The sequence below is a fragment of the Xenopus tropicalis genome, chromosome 10 (genome assembly GCF_000004195.4).
Source record: "Xenopus tropicalis strain Nigerian chromosome 10, UCB_Xtro_10.0, whole genome shotgun sequence".
NCBI lineage: Eukaryota > Metazoa > Chordata > Amphibia > Anura > Pipidae > Xenopus > Xenopus tropicalis.
In genome coordinates, this window is record NC_030686.2 from 39,228,735 (window position 1) to 39,245,567 (window position 16,833).

Below are 16,833 nucleotides of genomic sequence, written 5' to 3' on the forward strand. Positions count from 1 at the left end.
CCCAATAGGGCTGTTCTGCCCCCAATAAGGGGTAATTATATCTTAGTTGGGATCAAGTACAGGTACTGTTTTATTATTACAGAGAAAAGGGAATCATTTAACCATTAAATAAACCCAATAGGGCTGTTCTGCCCCCAATAAGGGGTAATTATATCTTAGTTGGGATCAAGTACAGGTACTGTTTTATTATTACAGAGAAAAGGGAATCATTTAACCATTAAATAAACCCAATAGGGCTGTTCTGCCCCAATAAGGGGTAATTATATCTTAGTTGGGATCAAGTACAGGTACTGTTTTATTATTACAGAGAAAAGGGAATCATTTAACCATTAAATAAACCCAATAGGGCTGTTCTGCCCCAATAAGGGGTAATTATATCTTAGTTGGGATCAAGTACAGGTACTGTTTTATTATTACAGAGAAAAGGGAATCATTTAAGTATTAAATAAACCTAATAGGACTGTTCTGTCCCCAATAAGGGGTAATTATATCTTAGTTGGGATCAAGTACGGGGACTGTTTTATTATTACAGAGAAAAAGGAAATCATTTTTTTAAATTTTGAACTATTTGATTAAAATAGAGTCTATAGGAGATTTGGAGTTTTCTGAATAAGGGGTTTCCAGATAATGGATCCCATGCCTGTATAACAAACAAGGGTTACAGAATAAAAATGGGATCAGGGGGACCTTTCCATGCAGAAGGCTAATAATTCTATTGGGGGACAAAAGCTGGAAGGTTGCAGAATGGACATCCACGCCACAGTGGGCCTGACAGATACTGACAGCTGCGGAGAAGGTGGCAGCTCTGCGGCTGGGTGGGGGGATACTGTGGAACTTAGGGGCATTAATCTGGGACAAGGAGGGTGAGCTGGAATGCTATATTATTCTGCTCTATGGGCATCACAGAGAAGAGAAAATAGCAATAAAATGTCATTAAAAATAGGTCAGATAAGCCGATACATATAAATGCATGAAGTGCAATGCCAAGCACAGTATAAATGTGTCATTCCCAGAATCCTTCAGTGAAGCAGGAATTTGAGGAAGCTTAACCACTGTCTCCAGCTTGAATTTACCTTTTGTTCTCCTTGTAAAACACGCTTTGAATTCCTTATCAGTGCTTAACAGGCAGATAAGCCCTTTTATGAAATAGCACTACAGTTTCTAAGTACAAATCACTGACATCCCCCCCTGTATCAGGCAAGTGGGAAAGGTCATACGAATGAATCACAAAGGGGAAGTAAATGGGAGCTACCAAACTGATTTCACGTGGGGGTAAGCTAGACAGGGGGCTGGGGTGGCAAGAGGGGGTCAGGGAGTTTGTGGGCAAGTAATGGGGGTAGGGACCATGGATAAAAGGTACTTTATTTTAATTTTTTTTTCATGGTGAGGGCAGTGAGGTGAGGGGAATGCCCTTCCTAGTGATGTGGTAATGGCAGATTCTGTTAATGCCTATATATGTATCCAAGGCTATTGTGATACTAGTATCTACAGTTAGTATTGATGTTTGTATATATCATTTATGTAGGTGTTGGTATAGATTGGTAAGTATAGGTTTGTGGGTCCTGAGTTAACTTGGAAGGGTTGAACCTGGTGGACTCTGGTCTTTTTTCAACCCTATGTAACTATGTACTCTGTATGTAAATGAAAAAAGGGAAATTAAATACAGAGCCAAATCAAATTACATAACACATCACATGGTGGAATGAGTCACAAGGCAGTGTTACAAAATTCAGATTGCCAGTTAGGTCAGAGGAACCTGTATAATAAGGTTATATATAAATGGCAGGCAAAACTCTATTCCCTTCCCTCGCTAGGAACAAGAGGTACTCGCCTGAGGTGGGGTGGTAGGAGCTGGGCACCCTAGTTCTGCATAAGCAGACATCATTCATAACAGGAACAAAAACAAATGGCCTTTTCAGTGTAAAAAACAACAGTACAGGTATGGGATCCCTTATCCGGAAACCTGTTATCCAGAAAGCTCCGAATTACAGAAAGCCCCTCTTCCATAGACTCCATTTTAATCAAATAATTCAGAATTTTAAAACTGAAAAACTTTTTTCTGTAATAATAAAACAGTACCTTGTAATTGATCCCAACTAAGATATAATTACCCCTTATTGGGGGCAGAACAGCCCTATTGGGTTTATTTAATGGTTAAATGATTCCCTTTTCTCTGTAATAATAAAACAGTACCTGTACTTGATCCCAACTAAGATATAATTACCCCTTATTGGGGGCAGAACAGCCCTATTGGGTTTATTTAATGGTTAAATGATTCCCTTTTCTCTGTAATAATAAAACAGTACCTGTACTTGATCCCAACTAAGATATAATTACCCCTTATTGGGGGCAGAACAGCCCTATTGGGTTTATTTAATGGTTAAATGATTCCCTTTTCTCTGTAATAATAAAACAGTACCTGTACTTGATCCCAACTAAGATATAATTACCCCTTATTGGGGGCAGAACAGCCCTATTGGGTTTATTTAATGGTTAAATGATTCCCTTTTCTCTGTAATAATAAAACAGTACCTGTACTTGATCCCAACTAAGATATAATGAATCCTTATTGGATGCAAAACAATCTTATTGGGTTTAAGTAATGTTTCATTAATTTTTTAGTAGACTTAAGGTATGGAGATCCAAATTACAGATCCCTTATCCGGAATACCCTTGGTCCCGAGCATTCTGGATAATGGGTCCTATACCTATACCAGCTACGCTACATAGCTCATCCAATGGCTGAATGTATCATATCGACATACAAAATCTCCTTGCTATTTTCCTACTGTGTGAAAATTTACTTCTGCTAGGGATTTTAAAGATTTACATTGCTGGAGAGGGCATTCCGTTAGTTTCTTTATTTTTAGATTTGTAAGGAGCCAAATTTTGAAGGGAAATATGCAGCATCGGCTAGTACTATAAAAGAAGCAATAAATACTTGGCATAGACACCTCCCCATGCTAAACATAGACAAAGAAAGATCACATAAGGTGAGCATTTACTGCGGATAGCAAAGGGCACAATGTGGGTGGCAGTGCGCCTGTGCCTAGTGGGACATTATTTCATCCCTGGGATCCCCCTGCCAGAGTAATGGAACATCCCAAACGTACCATAATCCAGCCCTTTCTGGGTGAGCCTCACCACAAACCCGGGGTTCATGTTGGTTGCTCCCACAAACATGGCCAATGAGAGCGCCAGGGTCAGTCTGCAAGCCATCTCCATCTCTGCAGCCAAGTGTAAATGAGAGACAGGAAAATCTGTGTATTTAAATCTGAAACCGGGGAAAGGAAGAAAGAATGAGGAAATGGAATAGAATATATGAGAAATGGGGCCGGCCCTTAGGTTGCGTCAGGTAAACTCTATTCACGCTCTCAGGCTGTGGGAGAGCAGAAAGTCCTCTCTTAAACGACCCACTATTAGAATATCGAGTACCATGGCCATATCTTTTAGCATGAAGTAGAAAGTGCTATTCTGAGACAATTTTCAAATGGTCTTCATTTTTATTATTTGTGGTTTTTGAATTATTTAATTTTTTTGTTCAGCAGCTCTCCAGTTTGCAATTTCAGCAGGTATCTAGTTGCTAGGGTCAAGTTAACCTAGCAACCAGACAGTGGTTTGAAAAAGAGACTGGAATATAAATTGAGGAGGGCCTAAACAGAAAGATAAGATAACAATAACATTGCAGCCTTACAGAGCAATAGTTTTCTTTGGCTGCTGGGGTCAGCGACTTCCATTTGAAAGCTGGAAAGAGTCAGAAGAGGAAGGCAAATAATTAAATGAAGACCAATGAAAAGTTGCTAAGCACCTGTACACAGGGATACCCAAAATTTATTACAGCGTGGAATAAATCCAGCAGGATTTCCCCTGTACTGAGCAGAATAATGCAGAAAAAACTTCCATCCATGCTCCGCTTAGCTCTTACTTGTGGCAGCGATCGGAGATTGGGGAGGAGGTTTGCGACAGTTCAAGCTGGAAGCAGAACTGGGTCGGTGGGACCCACCGGGTTTTTTAATGGTGTCAGACCCTGATCTAACCTAGTGCTCCAGTCTTGGTTCTGGAAAGCCATCCTTATAGGGCAAAAACCAGCAGCATTTCCGGTGCTTCTTCTGCCTGAGCCAGCAACCCTAAGGGTCCTGTGTTCCCATCCCTAGGGAGGTATTGTGGGCCACCCAGGGTAATGAGGGCCCATGGCAGCAGTTAGGGTGGAATTGGGAAACCTTATGCTTATTCTCAGCCTGCATGTAAACTCCCTATGCTCCAGGGCCAGACTGGCAATCTGTGGGTTCAGGCAAATGCCAGAGGGGCTACTGTAAGGTGCCATAGACAGTCACTATTTATTGGGCTGGGGGGGCTGTTTGGGCCTCTGGGTACTTGGAATGCCAGGACCCAGGCCCAGACTAGCAATCTGTGGGTTCAGGCAAATGCCAGAGGGGCTGCTGTAAGGTGCCATAGACACTCACTATTTATTAGGCTGGGGGGGCTGTTTGGGCCTCTGGGTACTTGGAATGCCAGGACCCAGGCCCAGACTGGCAATCTGTGGGTTCAGGCAAATGCCAGAGGGGCTGCTGTAAGATGCCATAGACAGTCACTATTTATTGGGCTGGGGGGGCTGTTTGGGCCTCTGGGTACTTGGAATGCCAGGGCCCAGGCCCAGACTGGCAATCTGTGGGTTCAGGCAAATGCCAGAGGGGCTGCTGTAAGATGCCATAGACAGTCACTATTTATTGGGCTGGGGGGGCTGTTTGGGCCTCTGGGTACTTGGAATGCCAGGGCCCAGGCCCAGACTGGCAATCTGTGGGTTCAGGCAAATGCCAGAGGGGCTGCTGTAAGATGCCATAGACAGTCACTATTTATTGGGCCTGTGGGGGGGGGGGGCTGTTTGGGCCTCTGGGTACTTGGAATGCCAGGACCCAGGCCCAGACTGGCAATCTGTGATTTCAGGCGAATGCCAGAGGGGCTGCTGTAAGATGCTGTAGACAGTCACTATTTATTGGGCTGGGGAGGCTGTTTGGGCCTCTGGGTACTTGGAATGCCAGGACCCAGGCCCAGACTGGCAATCTGTGGGTTCAGGCAAATGCCAGAGGGGCTGCTGTAAGGTGCCAGACAGTCACTATTTATTGGGCCTGGGGGGGGGTGCTGTTTGGACCTCTGGGTACTTGGAATGCCAGGGCCTAACTTGAATCCCAGTTTGGGCCTAAACCTACCCCTGTGACTGCACTAAGAGGCACTGCTGCCTGTGGCTGCACCCTGGAGCGTAGGGGCTGATTCTCGCCCTTTGTTTTTCTACAGGCCAAGAATCAGCCTGAAACCTGAACTGGAAGATCTGCTTACCCTGTGTGTATGCCGCTGTGTCATTGGCCCCTAAATGTTCCTGAATACAAAACCTTGTTTCTGACCAGGAAATGTGGAGGGTCAACAATTGAATGTATTTGTGGGTGGAAACACCTGCTCGTCCTTTCATGGTGACTGACGTAAAATTTTCACCCTATGTGTCCCTGTAGCATACACTGCTTCCAAGTTACTGTGCCATAAGTGAACTTAACTAATTAAAATAAAATCCCTATAATTCTAGTGTCTGCCCAGAATAAGATGTTCTACAATTACAAAGCAATTTTCTTAATCCTTGTTGCATGGCGTCATGGTAGTGAGCTCACTGGCACAGTCCGACTCCAGGGAGACATCATTTCTATTTCTAATGGCTTAAGCAGTAATGCTCCAACTATTCCCTTTAAAATGAGTTGTTTATGAAATGGGAAAATTGCAAACAAGGAAAGCCCCCGCCCCCACTGTGATAGGGACCTTAGAACTAGACTCCTTAGATTGTAAGCTCCAATGGGGAAGGAACTGATGTTAGTGTGATAGGGACCTTAGATTGTAAGCTCCACTGGGGCAGGGGCTGATGGGAATGGGATAGGGACCTTAGATTGTAAGCTCCACTGGGGCAGGGACTGATGGGAATGTGATATGGACCTTAGATTGTAAGCTCCACTGGGGCAGGGACTGATGGGAATGTGATAGGGACCTTAGATTGTAAGCTCCACTGGGGCAGGAACTGATGGGAATGTGATAGGGACCTTAGATTGTAAGCTCACTGGGGCAGGGACTGATGGGAATGTGATAGGGACCTTAGATTGTAAACTCCACTGGGGCAGGGGCTGATGGGTATGGGATAGGGACCTTAGATTGTAAGTTCCACTGGGGCAGGGGCTGATGGGAATTTGATAGGGACCTTAGATTGTAAGCTCCACTGGGGCAGGGACTGATGGGAATGTGATAGGGACCTTAGATTGTAAGCTCACTGGGGCAGGGGCTGATGGGAATGTGATAGGGACCTTAGATTGTAACCTCTATTGTGGCAGGGACTGATGGGAATGTGATAGGGACCTTAGATTGTAAGCTCCACTGGGGCAGGGGCTGATGGGAATGGGATAGGGACCTTAGATTGTAAGCTCCACTGGGGCAGGGACTGATGGGAATGGGATAGGGACCTTAGATTGTAAGCTCACTGGGGCAGGGACTGATGGGAATGGGATAGGGACCTTAGATTGTAAGCTCCATTGGGGCAGGGACTGATGGGAATGTGATAGGGACCTTAGATTGTAAGCTCCACTGGGGCAGGGACTGATGGGAATGTGATAGGGACCTTAGATTGTAAGCTCATTGGGGCAGGGGCTGATGGGAATGTGATAGGGACCTTAGATTGTAACCTCTATTGTGGCAGGGACTGATGGGAATGGGATAGGGACCTTAGATTGTAAGCTCACTGGGGCAGGGGCTGATGGGAATGGGATAGGGACCTTAGATTGTAAGCTCCACTGGGGCAGGGACTGATGGGAATGTGATAGGGACCTTAGATTGTAAGCTCACTGGGGCAGGGACTGATGGGAATGTGATAGGGACCTTAGATTGTAAGCTCACTGGGGCAGGGGCTGATGGGAATGGGATAGGGACCTTAGATTGTAAGCTCCACTGGGGCAGGGACTGATGGGAATGGGATAGGGACCTTAGATTGTAAGCTCCACTGGGGCAGGGACTGATGGGAATGTGATAGGGACCTTAGATTGTAACCTCTGCTTCCTATACATTGCCCACAATAGACTGTTCTATTGTGTTTATCTAATCATTTCTGCCAGGAAATTGCACTTGGAATTTACTGCGCCAGTGTTTGGTAATCTCTCCTGCCTCACTCTCCCACTCCAACAACACTTTATAGCAAGAGCCTGCCTATCACATGGGACACTGACACAGGACGTGCATCATAGAGCAGGTGCTCTGGTATTGCTTTCCCTGGAAACTGCTACACCTGCTAAGAAGGTTCCTGCTCTACCTCTCTAGGGACACAAAATACAGAGTAGCCACTCACAGGGATGGCTACTTTCCCACATACTTATATTTAATAATACTGTGCATTGCAAACGTGTGCATACTGATAGAGGAGTTGTTGTTAAAAGATTATATAAGGTACGGATAACAACTGACATAGACTAAGATATTCTGAGACAAATGTTCTGGATGTTCATTGTTATACATTTTGTTTTGCTTTCCAATCATTCCCTTTCCAATTTAGGGTTGCCACCTTTTCTAGAAACAAATACCAACCTTCCTATATGTTTTTTTATTAATAACATTTACAACAAGCATCAGTTTTACCAACCAGTAACATACCGGCCAAGTGGCATCCCTACTCCTATTCATCTTTCACTCTGCCATTGGAATCTTTGCCTTACTGCTATGATGAGAAGGACCCCAGCAATCAGAATCCAAACAAACACCACAGAACAAAAAGCAAGATCATTTCAACAACCACAGAGAATAAAAATAAAGACCAAGTGCAAATTGGTTCATTCTCACATGAACTCCCGGTTAAGTAGGATTGGAACATTACATAAACATAAAGAGAATTTTAAATGAATTCTCTATTATTTTTGATTTTTATACAAAGCACACATCCTCACATTCCCTGCCATCTGACCTGCAGTAAAACATAGATATGCAATGGGATAAATGCCAACCTCAAAGCCAGGACGGAGCTCGCACTTGTGCCGTCCCAGAGCCCAACATAAATTCCTTCTCAGGTGGCACAGGGGCCACAGCTATAAAACCTGATATAGCACCTCCTTTTGATCAGGGACACCTGCTTCCTCGCAGAACATTCTAATAGTAATTCCATAAATAATGTCCCCTCTCAGTGACCCCAACTGGTTGTTTCAGCTGTTCCCTCCGAGCAGACAGCGAGTGAGCAATAAAACACGGCTTTGAACATGTTACTGTTATTGTAACTCACTGTTATCCAATGTACAGCTGCACCACAGGATACTTTATATACAGGAATAAATCACTGCTCCTTTGGGTTAATCTGGGGGAAGTTGTGCTGAACATACTTCTGTTTTAATCATGGAAAATCAATGGTTTTATTTCTTGAGCTAAAAGAGGGAATCTATAGATACTCTATGTTTCTAACTTAATTGCAGAAAATCAGTTACCGGTGCACAGGTGAACGCCCCGCATATTGGATTTCAGCTTATCTGTAAGCCAAAACAGTCACAACTAATGGGTGAATGGAGGGGTTGTTTATGCAGGGATTATTATCTCCAGTGAAACTAACCCAGCTATTATATAGTTGTCTTTTACAACTATATAATAGAAAAAAAAATATACAGGTACTGCCCCTGAAATATAAAATAGAAAAGAAAAAACTGAGTTTATTAACATGGAGGTTCTTTAACTACATTACATTAATACACAGTAATTGCACAGATTAGGTATCCAGTTCTTACTGTGTTGCACTCAAGCTTCTCTCTGTTACACAGCTGTCTGTCCACTCCACAATCCAGTGCATGCTGTCATTCAGGCACGCCTATAGCACATCATTATTACTGTCACTCAGCCGCTCCAGTCCTTAACCCCTAACATATCAGATGGCATGTTACCCCTACCCCCAGAACCCAGGGGAGTTTTCTGGGAACAGCCTGACCAGGATTAATAGGCATAGAGGCTAAAATCTGACTTATGATGGACAGTTTTCAATAGGTTCAGAAACCTAGAGAGGCAACAAGCTTGTGTGTTCAGTATGGGGGATTAGAGAAAATATCTTCCTTCTCTGTATATTGCCTTTATACAAGTCAGCAGGAATTGCCATAATAGGTTGGCATTGCGCAGTCCCAGTGGGTAGGGCTTCTGCTTTGCAGCACCTTGGGTTCTAAGTTTAAGTCTTTATGTTCCCCCCTGTGTCTGTTGGATTTCCCCCCCCTACTATACTACTATAGTTGACTTCCACAATCCAAAAACATAAAGGCAGGTTTATCAACGCTACTGTGTTGGCATGTTAAAGGGGCAGGGTCGGACTGGGCCACCGGGAAATTCCCTGTGGGCCCTGGCGGCCCAGACCCTATCCCTGTCGGTGATCCCCCGGTGTCCTTCCCCTGACAAGTTCCACTTACGCACGCTCAGGCAGGGGCCCCTGCTGGGGAATAGGGGGGCATGGGGCTGCAGCCCCAGTGGGCCCTGCACCCCCCAGTCCAACCCTGTAAAGGGAAATTAGACTGTAAACTCCACTGAGGCAAAGACTGATGCATAACCTCTGTAAAGTGATGCATATACAGTATGTATTGTTGTCATATAAACAAAACATAATGATTAAGTCTATGAGAGACCCTTGAAGTCTATTCTTCATAGCTAAGGCAAGCAATATAGAAACTCCTATTCAGAGGTAATTAAAGGCTTTTAATTTAAGATCTGAAGAGGTATGCAGCCAGACCTTTGCCTAACACAGGTGACCCCTGCAGCCGGTGTCAAGATGATTAATTTGTAGCTGCCTCACTTTCCCAAGATAGTCTGTTCAAACATCATGAATCATGAACTCTTATTTTGTCTGGCACAATCTAGAAGAGAACAACACTCAGGCTGCTGAGAAGCTTTTTAGCAAAAAAAATAAAATAAAAGAGGCCATCACTGAACTATGGCATTTTATACAGCTGCTGGCAATGAGGTTCTGCAACAGCTAAAGTTGTATATTTGTCTTCTGCCTGAAGTGCTGTACTTGCCATTTTTCTCCACCATCAGACAGTAAATACACAGAGCCATTAAAGTTGCATCGACTTTACACCACCTGAGTTGGACCTTACACCTTATTATCTATTTATCCTAATTATATGTCTTTTACTCTCTCCTGACTATTTGATTAATCTATTCTATCATTATCATTAAAATGTAATCATTAAAAGGCTAATTGATAGTTTAATCTTATCATATTATAAATGTAATCTTTTCTTATCAACAATTCTTATTATGGTCTATATATTGACTATGTTAGATAGACTATGTTATTTATCTACTCATTCTATCCATAGTTTCTATTGCCTAATTTATCTAAGTCTATCTATATAATTTTTAGCTCATTTTCATTCTGTATTATATATCTATTTGCTTAATTTGTACCGGGTATTGTATTGTTTATCTACTCTTTCTATTTGGTTACACTGCAGTTTGACTTTTATTCAATTCCTATTATCTCCTATATTATTATTCTATTACATTTATTGTTCAACAGCTCTATCTATTTATTGTCCTAATATTAATTTGTCTCATTCTATCCTTAATTTCTGTTTTCTTTTTTTGTCTTTCCTTATTGTCTTTTGTGTTATGCCTCTATATTATATATATATATAATACTCTGTCTAATTATTTTACTCTACTATTAATCTTCTATTTTTACCTTAGTATCTACTAACTTTTCTGTCTTTATAGTCAATCTCTTTTTATTCTATCCTTGCCTGGCAATGTTTTAGATAGATATATATATATATATATATATATATATATATATATATATATATATATGAAAATTCCTTTCTTCCATTAACTGGCAGCCGGACATGTCCCTGGATTACAGATTGTACTATATGTATTAATACCAGTAATTCTATTACATTTTTATACTAATGCTATCATTATCTTCTACTGCTGTCTTTTAGTTTTATTTATCCTATTCCTGTCTTATTCAATTTGAATCTTCTATATTAATATCCCTCATCTTCTATGATCTAATCCTATCTATTATTATCTGATGTTTCTATAGTATTTTATCCTCACTTTCTATGCTCTAAAGTTAATTTGTCCTATTTTATATCCTATTTATTAATCTCTCTTTAGCCGTAGAGAGATGGGTCTAGCAGGAAGGCTTAGGATGTAGTCCTTGCACCATAGATCTAAAAATGCTGCTGGTAGAGCATTTGCCAAGTCCATGGAAGGGCCAGAGCTGAAGCCGCTGGTAGAGCTTAAGATGAATATGATGATTTCACTGCTGATGGAGATGGTGGTAGAGCAGAATGCAGTTGATGGAGCCAGAGGAAGGGATGAACATTGAGCTGATGGTAGGGCCAGGTGAAGTCCATGGTGGTTATACTTCATGTGGAATGTTGATAGGCTTTAGCCATATAATGTCCATGAAGGTCATTGATGGTCCCTGAATCGATGCTAGGATTCAGTTTCTTCAGAAACAATAGTAAATTTTTCTCCGATCCCTGCAATGATGGCTGAAAAAAAAGTCAATACATGTAGCCATATACCTGTATATACATGCATGTGGTGCTGTATTTGGTGCTGCTCATAGAAGGAATATATAACTCCAATAAACAATATTCTAAATGGAACTCACATAAACAGCAATGTGCAATGGTTTTGATGCTTGTTACTCAGATCTAAAGACCTTAAGAGCACTTTGCTGAGATCTGAATATAAAGCATCAAAACCATGACATCTTGTTCCTTATGGGAGTGCCATTTGGATTATGGTTTACCGAAAAAGAACCGTTGGTTTTTCGTTAGATAGTAACATTTCAACAGTAGCAAAAATCTAAATTAGACAGGCACTGTGTGGATCATTAGATTCACTGGTTTAAGTAAAATATGTAAAAGCTTATGCAGTATATTATCTAATGGAATGATTTGTGCTTATTAGGTTTTGAGGGGATATCCAACCAAAGAAAGGGAATAAATGTGTATAATGAAATTGGTGCAAGTGCTATACACGCTTCTCAGGGTCCTTCTCTAGGAGCTTAAGGAAACACATGAACAGGCATATAAATCATTCATGAACACAGTGATACAGTCATAGCTTACATGTCTTTGGTAGCCAGAAACATTTAGACTTGGAGTTCCTCTATGTAAGTGCTCTCACCCACCTTGTGCAGGAGATCACAGAATGTTCTGCTGAACCAGTTGGGATATTTCGGCTGGTTGTGTAGTATTTATTGAATCCGTTTCCCTGTCTTCTCCACAATAAAATGGTAATGTGCCAGTGGCCATTGTGAACATTATATGACCTAAAACCCACCAATCTATGGCTGCATAGACCTGGTTTCCCGTTTGGACCTGAAAACAGGAAAATTATTTGATATTTTATTGAATTCCTTACTTCTGGAGGCATATACAGATGGGTTTTCTCATGGACCACCGATGGTACTTTGGCCAAACAGATTTTCAGCTGCTAGACCAAAGTCAATGATTTTAATGTAGCCCTCTGCAGTCAGAAGTACATTCCCTGAAACATGAATAAGAGTAACTCACTATTATTATCCAATATATACCAATATTAAAAAAGGACACATCAGACGTATGCATACTCCTTACAAGAAAAATGGGGTTTCCAATTATCTATAGCTACCTATAGAACACCTTAGTGAAAGCGTGCAAAAAAAAAAAATAAAGATTTTACATTTTATAGTTTAAACCAATGTGCAGTGTATGCATAAAAAAAAATTACATTACCTTGCTCTTTGTAACCTTAAAAAACATTGAAGTGCTGTTATTTTGGATAAAGTTAAAAAAAAGTAGTTAAAGGAGAAGTAAAGTCATTTTGGTATTTTACTGCAATAGATTAGCCACAATAGTGCCACCTAGAACACTATATTTATTCTGCAGAAAGCTTTACCATACCTAGAAGTTCCCTCCATTTGTTTAAGCTAGCAGCTGCCATTTTAGTTTTATCTCCGTAGCGTCCTGCTGCTGGTAGCACACATTCTGATGGGAGGGGGAGTGAATTATGGGAGGGGGGGGCAGGAGAAGAGAAAGCTTTTTCAAATCTACTTTTTCCACCATGTCTAACTGTAAGATGGATTTCCCAATTACAAGATTGAATAAAATGAACTACCCTGTGTCAGATTCTTCTTACCTTCTGGTGCTGCTGTCCCTTCGCTGGTCCTAGAGATCTCAGTCTTCTTCTCTTCCCTGCTGCCATTTACTGACACGCACCTCTACTTTCTCTTCCTTTCTCCTTTTTCCTCTTTTTTGCCCTCCCTGTAGGAAATCCTGTTAATTTTTTGTAATTCTGGGGGCCACTGTGTCTCTTCTTTCTTCTTTATGGCTACACTGCACAGTGCTCTTCACTAATGAAGAGGGATGGATTGCCTCCTTGTTGGTTAATAAATCCCCATCCTTGGCTAGGCCAAGGGGGACCTTGTATCCATTCTTGATTGACCCATCTTGAACTTCTCTATATTTTAGATTTGTATCCAGAAAACAAAAGACTGCCAGCAAGCAACCAACAGTCACCTCCATACCTGTGACACAGAGAGATGACAAGACCTTGGGAGAGTTTCTTAAAAGTACCTTTTGCATAGTTTGCTTATAACAAGAAGCTGCTCCTAGGTGAATAGTGGCATCTGGGTGAGAAATGTAACATAGGACTCATTAAACTTTAAATGTCTCCCATAGGTGCCACACTAAGCCTGCCCATGATAGCACTTTCATGCCTTCCCAGTGGCAGATGTGTTGGAATCAGATTGATAGTCATAGTTACTATGGACATAATCCTACGCAATTTCTAATTAACTATGGCTGCTGTAATTGGTTATCACAGTAGCCAACTGTAGCAATGGGTTATACTAGTAACATAACTGAGTAACGGGGTGAACAATTGCAGGAGTTTGCCTAGGAGGAATCATTTCTGCTGTCCAAGTTGAAACAAACTTTTTATATACAGTGGGCTGCATATTTTTTATTTTTTTTGGGGGGGGGGGCAACACATGGAAAGTGTCTTCCACAAATCATGTCTTGTTTTTTTTTGTTTTTCTTTTAAATCACAAGGAAACAAAAGACGAGACAACTTTTGTCCAAGGACACTTAAGGACCTTTGTGATTTGTGGGAATTGGGCTAAACGTACCCACCATAAATGATGTTATATGTTATAACAGAGCAACTTACTTCAAAGCATTTTTCTTAAATAAATATAGATCGCAGAGTAAAAGCAAAAAAGAAAAATCAATCTCAGGGCATAAGATTAATACGAGTCTTCAGTGCAGTTGGTCAGGTTTTAAAACCAGGGACAATTTCAGATAAAAAGTGTCCTCTGAAATTAGGAATAGTGCAAAAGCAGCCAGTTTCACCAAAAACATTGCAATTTGTATGGCAAAACTGTGCCAGCTAAAAAAGTTCCCTAATTAAGAACCGTTGGATGCTATGGTTTTAGGTGATGGGGCACAGTTACTTGTATAATTAGCATTATATGCCCTTTACTGGGATGTAATAGGCCATTCCTTTTATGAATGGTCAAATACATAAAGCTTCTATTATTGAGGGTGTTTGTACATAGAAACTGGCTAAAGGATTATATGAGATTTGTCTACGGTACATTCTCTAATTGGAGTAGGGCTCTTAGCAGGCTGCCACAGGTTCTACTTACCCACTTAAATCTAATCAGATTATGACTTTTAAAACGACAACAGGGGGACTCTGGATAAACTGGCAACCTGGCTGGAAAAGTGCCAGATCGTATCCACCCAGATTGCCAGTAATCCTTGCCTTGCTGGCTACCCCACCACATGCCAAAGCTATTGTCCCAGGGGCTGGAGAAGTTTCCACACTATTAAGTTCTATCCTTTAATCAGATTCTTTGATTTTCTACTTTGGCCACAGCTCATAGCCCCGAGTTAGAGACTCACATAATGAATGACAAGCAGGGTGGCCTGTGCTGAACCTTAGTTCTCTCTCTGACACAGGGAGGTTTATTAAAATACTTTTTGACATTCCTGCTGTTTCCTAACAGCCGTATCTGCAATAATGGCAACACAGCAAGTGACCCCGCAGCCTTTGCTCACTTCTGTGTACAACTGAAGTCTCTGGGACACATGGAATGTCTCCACTTAGCATCTTATGTGTGCAGTCCGGTCCGTCACCTGTTACTCCTTATTCATGCCAAGGCAGGCCATTACACAGCACCGGCAGTTTGGGGGAAATGTGAGCACGTTAGGGAAATACATTGATTATTTGGCACAGGGCACAACTTTTCTACATGGAGAGGTGCACTTTCCTCTCTTTGTGCCCACTGCAGTTTTTATACTAAAATCTGGAACATTTATTGAATGCTTTAGGCCAGGGTCAGACTGCCACCCCCCGCCCAAACTTTGCCATCCCCCCCTGCCCCATAGCTCACAGTATAGCTCATACTTGCCTGTGCGTGATCGGGGAGTTAAGGTTGGCAGGGGAACGCTGATGCTTCCCAACAGAGATCAGGTCTTGGTTGATGGAGCCCAACAGGGCTAAGTTCACTGAGTTTTTTCATGGTTTCCCGCTCACTCAGTCTGACCCTGCTTTTGATTCTCTAACCATTCCTTGCCTGCGTCTGTTAAAAACATTATGGCTTTTAAAAAATATAAAATTTTGTCTTTACCCAGCATTCTATAGTAATTTAGCTTGTGCAAAAAACAGCACTTGACCCAGCTTGCACCAGATCCGTTTTAGTCATTCAAATTATAATGTGCACAAATCCATTACCAAATAATACTTTGATGTGCTAAAGCATGCACAATATATCTGCAAACCTTTGGGTTCTGTGGTGTAAACCTCAGATAGCATATAAAAGCATATACTATATTTTTGGTTATAGTTGTCTAGAAAGCAAATGTCCTTGTGTTTCTGCTACTTTGTATTATTATTATAGCGCCATCATTTTCTGCAGATACCAAGTAAAGGGATACAAGAGTTTACATATACAGGTATGGGACCTGTTTTATAGAATGCTTGGGATACATTAGATAGCTTCGAGAAAGGATTGGATGCTATTTAGCAAAGGAGAAATGACTAAAATGATCTGTTAAGGTGGCAATACATCAGCCAATAAATGTTGCCCTCCGACCAAGTCGGCAGTTGATTGGCCTGTGTATGGGCAGTTATCGAGGTGAAAATTGGACACAAATCAAGTGGACAGGTTTAAAAATTCACTAGATGATAAACACATCAGCAAATTGAACAGTCCTTGTCCAATGGGCCACAGTGTATGATTTGGTCATCCATGTGCCAGAGTGGGCAAATCACTCCCAGATCAGCTTGTTAGTTGTCTACATCTTTAGTAGAGTTGATCCAGAGACTGGTCCGATTTCCATCTTTGAGTCAACAAGGAATTTTTCCCCCTCTGAGACAAATTGGAGGCTTTATGTTGGGGCATTTCAGCTTCCTATGGATCAGCTAAGGGCAAGGTCACATGTAGCGTAGATCCGCTTCTCTCAGCCCTGCGTTTTTCCATCAGGCTGAGAGAATCAGATCCGCTTGCTGCACTGAAAACTACAGTATCAGGCACATACAGCAGAGCGGCCCCAAAAATGGCTGTTTTTGCGTTTTACAGGCGGACCTACCTGCACTGAGGTGGATACTGTTGGGAAGTGGATCTGCATCTCTCAGTCGGACTGAAGGGCTGAAAGAAGCTAATCTACTGGTTGTACGACTTTGCCCTAAGTTCAGCTTTTTTCAGCCTATATGACTATGTTACTTGTATGTATGTATGTATGTATAACTTTATTTATAAAGCGCCACAAGGGTACGCAGCACTGTACAATC

The 16,833-nt window shown here is 41.8% G+C and overlaps 1 protein-coding gene across 1 annotated transcript in view; it reads right to left on the reverse strand.

Annotated features, from left to right (window-relative positions):
* The window catches only part of bpi (bactericidal permeability increasing protein), a 28,279-nt gene extending 24,998 nt beyond the window's left edge, over positions 1-3,281 (reverse strand). The window contains 1 exon segment of the mRNA NM_001015694.1: positions 3,114-3,281. Coding sequence (NP_001015694.1) covers positions 3,114-3,225 — 112 coding nt within the window. The 5' untranslated portion in view covers positions 3,226-3,281.
* Positions 3,282-16,833: the final 13,552 nt, after the last annotated feature.